At 43.9% G+C, this 12007-nt stretch overlaps 1 protein-coding gene across 3 annotated transcripts in view; it reads right to left on the minus strand.

Moving 5' to 3' along the window:
- Window positions 1-527: 527 nt before the first annotated feature.
- LOC142312233 (uncharacterized) overlaps window positions 528-12007 on the minus strand; it is a 101326-nt gene continuing 89846 nt past the window's right edge. Inside the window, exon 6 of one of the 3 annotated variants that reach the window (XM_075351145.1) lies at window positions 528-2775. In XM_075351145.1, the coding sequence (XP_075207260.1) occupies window positions 812-2775 (1964 nt within the window). In that variant the 3' untranslated portion in view covers window positions 528-811. The remainder of the gene's footprint in view (window positions 2776-12007) is intronic. The other 2 variants (XM_075351146.1, XM_075351147.1) reach the window with 2 other exon arrangements.

The raw sequence follows: 12007 nt of genomic DNA on the forward strand, positions 1-12007 counted from the left end.
TCACTAAAATGTCACTTGGCCCTGCAAAGAATCCGGCCCCACAAATATTTTTTTTTTTATGTGCGGCCCGTCCACCCAGCCGAGTTTGAGACCCCTGTCCTACAGTGACTATCAGTCTAGCGCTAAGGCGGTAACAAAAGGGATCAGAACAATCAAAAAAAATTTTGCCCAACAGCTTACCCATGAGTCAAAAGGTAATGTTCAAATCCCTTGCAAGCAAATAAAACAACCCTTTGTTGTTTTTTTCCTGATATGTACAGGTAATACTTGGATAATCTAGTGCCCTTTTTTTTTTTTTTTTTTTTTACAGCACAGGGCACAATCATTACATCTATTGTTTTTGTATGTACAGGCTGGGTATATATAAATAATTTTTATGCTGGCGATACACCCTGATTGCCATGTTCATTATACAGAGATGGATGCAGTATTGTAAACTCCATTGTTTTGGAACAGGTTTAAAGTGTTTTTAAACTTTGCACACACATAATTTTGTCGAAATAAAACCACATCTTTTGCACATGTCTTTTTTAGCATATATGTGATTTATTTCATTAGTATGGAATTTTTGTGCCGTTTTAATACTTTTTGCTCTGTCTTAGTCCTCATATGTTTGATAAGGCACAGAATTCCTTGCAATTTCAAGTGGTGCTTAATACCCCTGTTTTCTCTTAGTAATTCCTTGGTGTCTAACAAGACTTGATTGATCTGCAAAACATTTCCCACATTCTGAACATGAAAAAGACTTCTCTCTGCGAGTTCTCTGGTGTGTAACAAGATGTTATTTTTGGTTAAAATATTTCCCGCAATTTTAACATGAAAAAGGCTTCTCCCCTGTGTGAGTTCTCTGATGTTTAACAAGACGTGATTTCACTGCAAAACATTTCCCACATTCTGAACATGAAAAAGGCTTTTCCCCTGTGTGAGTTGTCTGGTGTTTAGCAAGAACTGATTTCCATGCAAAACCTTTCCCACATTCTGAACATGAAAAAGGCTTCTCCCCTGTGTGAGTTCTCTGATGTGCAACAAGACGTGATTTCACTGCAAAACCTTTCCCACATTCTGAACATGAAAAAGGCTTCTCCCCTGTGTGAGTTCTCTTGTGTATAGCAAGATCTGATTTCCATGTATAACATTTCCCACATTCTGAACATGAAAAAGGCTTCTCCCCTGTGTGAGTGTACTGATGTAGAACAAGATATGATTTGTGCTTAAAACATTTCCCACATTCTGAACATGAAAAAGGCTTCTCACTTGTGTGAGTTTTCTGATGCACAACAAGATATGATTGATCTGCAAAACATTTCCCACATTCTGAACATACAAAAGACTTCTCCCCTGTGTGAATTTTCTGATGTATAACAAGATTTGATTTTTGTTGATAACATTTCCCACATTCTGAACATGAAAAAGGCTTCTCCCCTGTATGAGTTCTCTGGTGTTGAGTAAGATGTGATTTCCCTGCAAAACATTTCCCACATTCTGAACATGGAAAAGGCTTATCCCCTGTATGAGTTCTCTGATGTTCAATAATTTGTGATTTGTGCTTAAAACATTTCCCACATTCTGAACATGAAAAAGGCTTCTCTCCTGTATGAGTTCTCTGATGTTCAATAATTTGTGATTTGTGATTAAAACATTTCCCACATTCTGAACAGGAATACGGTTTTAGCCCTGTGTGACTTCTCTGATGCCTAACAAGTTTCGATTGATTTGCAAAACATTTCCCACATTCTGAACATAAAAAAGACTTTTCCCCTGTGTGAATTCTCTGGTGTGTAACAAGATCTGATTTCCCTGCATAACATTTCCCACATTCTGAACATGAAAAAGGCTTCTCCCTTGTGTGAGTTCTCTGGTGTGTAACAAGATATGATTTACCTGCATAACATTTCCCACATTCTGAACATGAAAAAGGCTTCTCCCTTGTGTGAGTTCTCTGATGTGCAACAATATTTGATCTGCGCCTAAAACATTTCCCACATTCTGAACATGAAAAAGGCTTCTCCCCTGTATGAGTTCTCTGATGTTCAACAATATGTGATTTTTGCTTAAACCATTTCCCACATTCTGAACATGAAAAAGGCTTCTCCCCTGTGTGAGTTCTCTGGTGTGTAACAAGATCTGATTTCCCTGCATAACATTTCCCACATTCTGAACATGTATAAGGCTTCTCCCCTGTGTGAGTTCTCTGATGTACAACAATATTTGATTTGTGCTTAAAACATTTCCCACATTCTGAACATGAAAAAGGCTTCTCCCCTGTGTGAGTTCTCTGATGTGCAACAAGACATGATTTTTGGTTAAAACATTTCCCACATTCTGAACATGTATAAGGCTTCTCCCCTGTGTGAGTTCTCTGATGTACAACAAGATTTGATTTGTGCTTAAAACATTTCCCACATTCTGAACATGAAAAAGGCTTCTCCCCTATGTTAGGTCTCTGGTAATTAACACACTCTGAAGAAAATCTCTCCCCTGTGTGAATATTTTTATGGATTTTTTGACATTCTGTAGTTAGAAATAGGTTCTTTCCTGTACGAACACTTCCACTTTTAATGCCTCTTTTGTGACATTTTTTTTTCTTAATAGTCTGTGGTGAATCAGAGGATAAGACTTGTTTAAAAGAATCAGATGATAGATCTTTGCTGTGAAGGGATGATGGTATATCTGGAATAATGGGATTCACTTCAGTTATATCTTGTGTGATATCAAGGTCATCTGATTTTAAAATTGAAGATGTCAGCTGTGCCTCTAATCTCCTGGTACAGTAATCTGCAAAAAAAAATAATATATGCAAATTTAAGGACATAATTTATAAAATAGCTTGTAACGCTTTTATCGGTCTCCCCGCACTGTCCTATAGCCTTTCCCCGGCAGGGACTCCAGCACACTTACCCTCCCGGTCACTTAGTCTTGTTTTCCGTGACCTCAGTCCCTCCTGCTGTCTCCTAGGGCCTGTGCACACCATGCAGAACTTTTGGGAGTGTGCTTAGAGTGCGAGCACTTAATCTTAAAAAAAGCAGCATGCCCTATCCAGGAACTGTCTTTCAACCTATGGATGAGACACACTAGGTATTTAAGGCACCCCCCCCCCTATGGTAGATGCCTGGGCAACATGGTCTATCCTTAGAAACGTGTTGCTAGTTGTCAGATTTGTTTTCTGAGTCTTATGCTATGGGTGCGAACACGTATCTGTATTTTAGTATCTGCTGTGCTTGGCGTATCTGCTACATCTATCTATTCCAGCTGTGCCTGCCAGATCTGCAGTGACTGTAAGTATCCCATCACTGACACCTGAGGCCAGCTGTCGCAGTACCGGGACTCAATGGAACAGCACCAGCCTATCCTCGCCATCACAAGCTCTATTGAAGATGAGGTCGTCACTTAGTTATGCCCCTCCTGGTTGAGCCAGTGCTGCGGCCCAGTAGATCCACTCCCGAACGTACCAGTGAGCATAACAGAACTAAAGAAACTGTATGCTGTATAAATTGTAATTATTTACTAAAACAAAAACCCATTTACAATATAAAAGAGTAGACCTCACAGCAGGAAGCAGACTATGATGTTCAACCCTCTTTGTTCATTTTGCCTCCCGTATATTTGAATATTATGCCATCAAATAATATTTTGTAGGCCAATATTTTACCAAACTGCTAATTCATCAGCAGTGGCAGGAAGGCCACATCACTGGTATGGGGCATGTGAGCTGGGGGGGCCCAGCGGCAGCTTCCCACTGTGTCAGCTCTGGTACTGGGCCCTACGCCCTGGATCGCACTTTCTAATGTGTAAATGCAGATACACTTGAAAGCAATGAGACAGAGCGCAGTGCTCCCTCTTATCTTTGTCCCGATGTCTGTGCTCTGACAGCTCAGCACAGCGGTGACATTACCAGTGGCGTACTGCCAATGGAGGCAGGCCATGCAACGGTTATGGGGCCTGTGAGCTGGGAGCAGCTGGTAGTGGCTGCCCATACCAATGATGAGCGACCACAGTGCTCCCCCTCTCATCATTGTCCCACTGTGTGTGGCTCTGCCAGCCTAGCACAGCAGTGACATCTTGTGTTGAGATGTGCAAAACACAGACAGAGGGGGCAAACGAGGAGCAACGGTGAGGGGACAAGGAGAGGTGAGTATGTATTTATTCAGTACACGGTGGGGGTCGCATAATGCAATGTAGGGGTATAATTGCTATGTAGGGGTGCATAATGCTATGTGTGGGCTGCATAATACTATATGAGGCGCATAATACTATATGGGGGTGCATAATACCAATATGGGGGGTGCATAATATTACATTGGGCAGCATAATGCTACGTGGGGCTGCACAATGCTGTCAGTGACATTCCCTTGAGAAAGCTACTACAGTGATGGCCAAAAGTATTGGCACCCCTGCAATTATGTCAGATAATACTCAGTTTCTTCTTGAAAATTATTGAAACCACAAATTCTTTGGTATTATTATCTTCATTTATCTTGCTTGCAATGAAAAAACACAAAAAAGAATGAAACAAAAATCAAATCATTGATCATTTCACACAAAACTCCAAAAATGGGCCAGACAAAAGTATTGGCACCCTTAGCCTAATACTTGGTTGCGCAACCTTTAGCCAAAATAACTGCGAACAACCGCTTCCGGTAACCATCAATGAGTTTCGTACAATGCTCTGCTGGAATTTAAGACCTTTCTTATTGGCAAACTGCTCCAGGTCCCTGAGATTTGAAGGGTACCTTCTCCAAACTGCCATTTTGAGATCTCTCCACAGGTGGTGTTCTATGGGATTCAGGTCTGGACTCATTGCTGGCCACTTTAGTAGTCTCCAGTGCTTTATATCAAACTATTTTCTAGTGCTTTTTGAAGTGTGTTTTGGGTCATTGTCCTGCTGGAAGACCCATGACCTCTGAGGGAGACCCAGCTTTCTCTCACACTGGGCCCTACATTATGCTACAAAATTTGTTGGTAGTCTTCAGACTTCATAATGCCATGCACACGGTCAAGCAGTCCAGTGCCAGAGGCAGCAAAGCAACCCCAAAGCATCAGGGAACCTCCGCCATGTTTGACTGTAGGGACCGTGTTTCTTTCTTTGAATGCCTTTTTTGTTCCTGTAAACTATGTTGATGGCTTTTCCCAAAAAGCTCTGCTTTTGTCTCATCTGACCAGAGAACATTCTTCCAAAATGTTTTAGGCTTTCTCATGTAAGTTTTGGCAAACTCCAGCCTTTTTTATGTCTCAGGGTAAGAAGTGGGGTCTTTCTGGGTATTATACCATACAGCCCCTTTTCATTCAAACGCCGACGGATAGTACAGGTTGACACTGTTGTACCCTCGGACTGCAGGGCAGCTTGACCTTGTTTGGATGTTAGTCAAGGTTCTTTATCCACCATCCGCACAATCTTGCGTTGAAATCTCTTGTCAATTTTTCTTTTCCTTCCACATCTAGGGAGGTTAGCCACAGTGCCATGGGCTTTAAACTTCTTGATGACACTGCGCACCGTAGACACAGGACCTTTCAGGTCTTTGGAGATGGACTTGTAGCCTTGAGATTGCTCATGCTTCCTCACAACTTGGATTCTCAAGTCTTCAGACAGTTCTTTGGTGGTCTTTCTTTACTCCATGGTCAATGTGGTACACACAAGGACACAGGACAGAGGTTGAGTCAACTTTAATCCATGTCAACTGGCTGCAAGTGTGATTTAGTTATTGCCAACACCTGTTAGGTGCCACAGGTAAGTTACAGGTGCTGTTAATTACACAAATTAGAGAAGCATCACATGATTTTTCAAATAGTGCCAATACTTTTGTCCACCACCTTTTTTATGTTTGGTGTGGAATTATATCCAATTTGGCTTTATGACAATTTTTTTTTCATTGAAGACAAATTAAATGAAGATAATACCAAAGAATTTGTGATTGCAATCATTTTCAAGAAGAAACTGAGTATTATCTGACAGAATTGCAGGGGTGTCAATACTTTTGGTCAGCACTGTATAGGCGAAATGCGCATCGGGGCTTCTCAGGAGGTCCTTCTCCTTCAATATAAGAAAGCTCGTTCCCGCATTGACATAACCCATTGTGTGAGTTGTTTTTGTTGGTAGAGCCACTATGTCTACATTAGTGGTGATATGAGAGAGATATATATATTTATATATAGACACAACACACACACCAGTTCAAAAGTTTAGGGTCACCGAGAACATTTTGTCTTAAATTTTCTCCTTCAAACTTTGCTCTTGTTAAAGAATGCTCCCTTTGCAGCAATTACAGTTTTGCAGACATTTGGCATTCTAGCTGTTAATCTGCTGAGGTAATCTGGAGATATTTCACCCCATGCTTCCAGAAGCCCCTCAAACAAGTTGGATTGGCTTGATGGGCACGTTTTGCATACCATGCTTTCAAGCTGCTCCCACAATAGCTCAAAAGGGTTGAGATCTGGTGACTGGGCTGGCCACTCCATTACAGATAGAATACCAGCTGCTTGCTTCTTCCCTAAATAGTTCATGCATAATTTGGAGGTGTGCTTTGGGTCATTGTCCTGTTGTAGGATGAAATTGGATCCAATCAATCGCTGTCCACAGGGTATGGCATAGCATTGCAACATGGAGTAATAACCTTCCTTATTCAAAATCCCTTTTACCTTGTACAAATCTCCCACTTTACCAGCACCAAAGCAACCCCAGACCATCACATTACCTCAACCTTGCTTGACAGATGGCATCAGGCACTCTTCCAGCATCTTTTCAGTTGTCCTGCGTCTCACAAATGTTCTTCCGTGTGATCGAAACATCTCAAACTTCGATTCGTCTGTCCTTAACACTTTTTTCCAATCTTCCTCTGTCCAATTCTTTTGCCCATATTAATCTTTTCCTTTTATTAGCCAGTCTCAAATATGGCTTTTTCTTTGCTACTCTGCTCTGAAGGCCAGCATCCCCGAGTTGCTTCTTCACTGTAGACGTTGATGTGACGACATGGACTCTGTCAGTGCCTAGCATGGGTTAATTTTCTTAAAATTCAGCCAGACATGATGATAGTTTGTTTATAAACGGGGGATAAGCCCTTCATTGTTTCTACAAGACTCGTAGGAGTCTGGTGTTAAAGTCCTTGTTGACTCATGTAATTGCCTTGGGCAGTGAAGGTCAGATACCCAGACCAATCAATTATGCAAACCTCCTTTCGTATTGCTAGATACAATGTAACTTAAGGCCTAGTCCCACACAACGACTTACCAGCGATCCCGGCAATGATGCAACCTGATAAGGATCGCTGGTAAGTCGCTGGGAGGTCGCTGGTGAGATGTCACACAGTCAGACCTTACCAATGACGCCGTAACGATACAGGTCGCAGTAGCGACCTGTATAACGATCTTGGCGTTCATTGGGATCCTGTCACAAAGCGTCAAACACAGCGATGCGTCCTGCCCAGCAGGACATCGTCTTTGAAGAAAATGGTCCGGACCATTCGGCAACGACTAGCGATCTCACAGCAGGGGCTTTATAGCTGGTAGATGTCACACATAACGAGATCGCTGGCGAGATCGTTGCTGCATCACAGAAACTGTGACTCAGCAACGATCTCGTTAGCGATCTCGTTGTGTGTGACGGGGCCTTTAGCAGTCTCTCCCTCCTCTCTGTCAGAGACCATTACTACTAGGGATATTTTGTATATGGCTTGAAATCTAGCCAATAAGAGCCCAGTATTATCCACCAATCGTGAAGACCCCAATGGTCTGAATGGAAAGCTCAGGGGTATAAGGAGGATTGTCCATTGCCCGAGTAGACTCTTGCTACAAGATACCAATCTAGGATCTGATTGGCAAGCCATAACCAAACCTGGATTTTAATACATGGACTTCAGCATCGAATGCAAGGATTCAGCTGAGATATCAAGGACTACCTAAGGAAAGAATCCAGCTTGGGACAATCCAGTCAGCTGACTACAGGCTTCTTGGTCCTTAGCCAGCTTCCTAAATCCGGCGTTACTCCATTCTTGGTGGGTGCCCGCCAAAAGCAGGGTGCTGCTGGGAGTAAGTAGCCCTGGAAGCTCTGAGGCACGGACATTCTAATCCCTGGTGAGCCAGCGGAAGGGTGAGAAACTGTTGCCGGTTACATTCTGTGATTTTGCTGGTCATGTGCCATATGTCGTTAATTGTTTGGGGATTCAATAAAGTCTTAATATTGTGATTCCCTCATCTTGTGTTGTCTGAGTAGTGTTCCGCCCACAGTTAAGGAGGTCGAGCGTTCAGTTGGGATGAACCCTGGGCCATGCTGTCTTGTTGTATACAGTGTACGCTAAAACCATGCCGTTGGGGTATGGTAGCTTTATAATGTATGGCTCTAAATAGCCAAGGGTGGAATGTAATGCTAACATAAAAATGGCTATTTTTGAGTCCATACATTATGTTAAGTTAAAAACCATACTGTTGATTAAGACAGACAATGGTTCATTGTTACAAAAACCTTGTGCATCCTTAAGGTTTTTTGTGTATTTGCTTTATATACACAGACAGACAATATATGCACTGTAACAGAAACTTTGTGATTTACTTAGCTCAAATATCTGATGTGTATTCTTGGAAGATTTGAATTGTGTGGGTTAATTACCCTATTGTCTGATGTGTGTTCTATCTCTCCCTCTTATTCATCTATGCCCAAAGACTGGCCGTCGGAGGGCATCAATCAATAAGACTAAAGGCCACTTTACATGCAGCGACATCGCTAGCGATGTCGCTGCCGAACGCACCCGCACCCCATCGGTTATGCATCACGGGCAAATCGCTGCCCGTACCGCACAACATCGCTAGGACCCGTCACACGTACTTACTTGCCCTGCAACGTCGCTGTGGACGGCGTACCACCTCCTTTCTAAGGGGGCGGTTCATGCGGCGTCACACGGCAGGCGGCCAATAGAAGCGGAGGAGCGAAAAGCAGCCGAAGGAAAGACACGCCCACCTTGTTGCCGGAGGACGCAAGTAAGCTGTTGTTTGTCGTTCCTGGGGTGTCACACGTAGCGATGTGTGCTGCCTCAGGAACGACGACCAAACTGCGTGCAAAAGCAGCAACGATATTCGAGATTAGAACGACGTGTCAATGATCAACTGTGAGGAAAGAGTTAACCTTTTTCACTGGTTATAAAAATAATAGAAATTCATTCTCCTTTGCAAGAACAAGACCAGACTTATTTATGTAACAAACTTTGAGACCAAACTCAAGGACACAGAATGTTTTGACTTAGAAACAACTGAAAAACATCTTATTATGGGTAGAAGAAATGTTATAGACTGTTATGGAAATAAAAGTCATTATGTTAATTTCACTTGCTGGGAACATGTATTCCACGCATTTAATGAATGTAGATTTATGAATCTGTATGTTGCACAGTTACGCCCTAATCAACTTTGTATAACTTTGTAATGTAAACAAAATCAATACAGTCCTTTTTGGGAGCCGCACATATCCAGGTCTTATGTGTATAACAGCGTCTGCCTGTTTTCATTGAGGCTGGAATAGCAAAGGGGGGGTTACCGGTACTCTCTCCGCATTCGGACATCGCTGGCAACAGCTGTGACAGTTAGGTCAACCTAACATTATCTGGCGCCCGACCAGGGACCCATGTGTCTAATCCCAGGACGCAGTGAACTGTCTTGCCATCCAGAGGAGGGGTGGACCAGACGTGGGGACCAGAAACACCTGGCCAGGTAAGAGTTGAACCTTATTCTTCTCTTTTTGCTCCCCATGTCTGATCTGATCTCTCTCCTCATCGTGCAAGAGGGACACTGTGAGTAAGATACTGGGTTATTGGCGGGTTTCTACTGAACGCAGAGAGCTTTTGCCAGCAGATGTTTTCTGTGCCTTGTTTGTTTCTCTGCCCCTCTGTGCTTTGTCTCCGTGTGTCTGCTCTCCTGCGTTTTGCTTCTGTGCTGTTGTCCTTGTTGGTTGTCATAGATCACCTACATCAGTGAGTGTTGAAAGGGAATAGTGTGCCTGCTCTGTCCAATGGATGGGATATTCACTGCCCTAGTGTTAGTGGGAATAGCCCTGTTTGCCATTGCTATTGGATATAGAGTGTACCTTTGGTACAAGAAGGGTAACCCAGCGCCATTCAACATACTCAGCCCCTTCTGAACAGTTAGGACACCACCTTTCAGTAGGAATACAAATCAAGAGTCAGTCTCTGGGTACTTCCAGGATAGGTGGTTCTAGACCTCACCTTAAGTAGGAATACAAATAAGGAGTTAGTAGGACTAGACCTACCTATCCTGGAAGTCCTCAGAGACTAAGGCTGGGTTCACACACAGCGACAATGACGTCGCTGTTACGTCACCATTTTGTGTGACATAACAGCGATCTTGTATGTCGCTGTTATGATCGCTGCTTAGCTGTCAAACACAGCAACGCAGCAGCGATCATAACGTCGCTACATGTGCAGAGAGCAGGGAGCCGCGCACACTGCTTAGCGCTGGCTCCCTGCTCTCCTAGCTACAGTACACATCGGGTTAATTAACCCGATGTGTCCTGCAGCTACATGTGCAGAGAGCAGGAAGCCGCGCACACTGCTTAGCGCTGGCTCTCTGCTCTCCTAGCTACAGTACACATCGGGTTAATTACCCGATGTGTACTGCAGCCACATGTGCAGAGAGCTGGGAGCCGGCGCTGGCAGCGTGAGAGCGGCGGAGGCTGATAATGAAGGTAAATATCGGGTAACCACCTTGGTTACCCGATGTTTACCCTAGTTACAGCTTACCGCAGCTGCCAGATGCCAGCTCCTGCTGCCTGCTCGCTTCATTTCGTCACTCTCTCGCTGTCACACACAGCGATCTGTGCGTCACAGCGGGAGAGCAACAATAAAAAAAACGAACCAGGGCTGTGTGTAACGAGCAGCGATCTCACAGCAGGGGCCAGATCGCTGCTCAGTGTCACACACAGCGAGATCGCTAATGAGGTCACTGCTGCGTCACAAAAACCATGACTTAGCAGCGATCTCAGCAGCGATCTCACTGTGTGTGAAGCACCCCTAAGTCCTAAGGGTCTAAAAGCTGAAGATAAACGAAGAATGGGGCAAGGAATATCAAAGGACAGACGAGCTGGATGCACCCTGCAACATCTCATTACGTGTTATGGCAAAAGAACAGCCAGTCAGTCCAAGGAAGTTTTTAAGACATTTGGATTGAAGGGGAAGGATCAATTGGACCCCAACAAATGGGACAAAATAAGAGATACTAGAGCAGGAGTAATAGCAGATAAATCATGGACTAAATTGGTCAGAACTCTTTCTGACATGGCAAAAACAGCCCACGATCAAGGTTGGATATACCATGAAGACTCAGACACATGGGAGGAAACTGGGAAAAAGGCCAATAAGGATCAGCAACTTCCTCCGTACCTGTCAGCTACTCCTGCAACAACTACAAAAATAGCAGGACCCCCGGGATGGACCTGCACAAACTGTGGCCAACAAAATTCGGACTGGAGTGAAACATGCCTAGCCTGTGGAGCCCCACAGCACAAGCTACAAGCCACAGCACCAGTGCCTCTTTATCCCGTAGTGGAAAGAAGAGTCCTGATAAGACCACCTGTTGATCCACAAAACCCAAATGCTCCCAGAGATGCAGTTCCTCGTACGTATGAAGACTACGTACCCTGGACTCCAGCCGAGCAAATGGCTTTCCTGCAAAATGCTCCAGACCCGACTAGAAACCCAGTCAGTTTTTCACGTTACCTGAACCAAATACAGGTCTACTACAGAAGCACTTGGTTGGACATGGAGGGTTTGTGCAGAGTTAAAAGGTCTCCCGAACTGTATGCCAAACTCACTGCCCATCTGACAGGACATGTTCCAGACGATACCCGTAATGTGGAATCGGGCCAAGACTTCATGATAAGACTCAATCTTCTCTGCGCCCAGGAGCAAAGAACTAAGGGCACAATGGGACCAGTGCATCAAGGTGGAGAATGTCAGCTCATTCTACTACAGATTTGTGCAGTCATTCACAGATGAAGGGCTGGACATAAAAG

Source organism: Anomaloglossus baeobatrachus, chromosome 5, assembly GCF_048569485.1.
Source record: "Anomaloglossus baeobatrachus isolate aAnoBae1 chromosome 5, aAnoBae1.hap1, whole genome shotgun sequence".
NCBI classification, from domain to species: Eukaryota; Metazoa; Chordata; class Amphibia; order Anura; family Aromobatidae; genus Anomaloglossus; species Anomaloglossus baeobatrachus.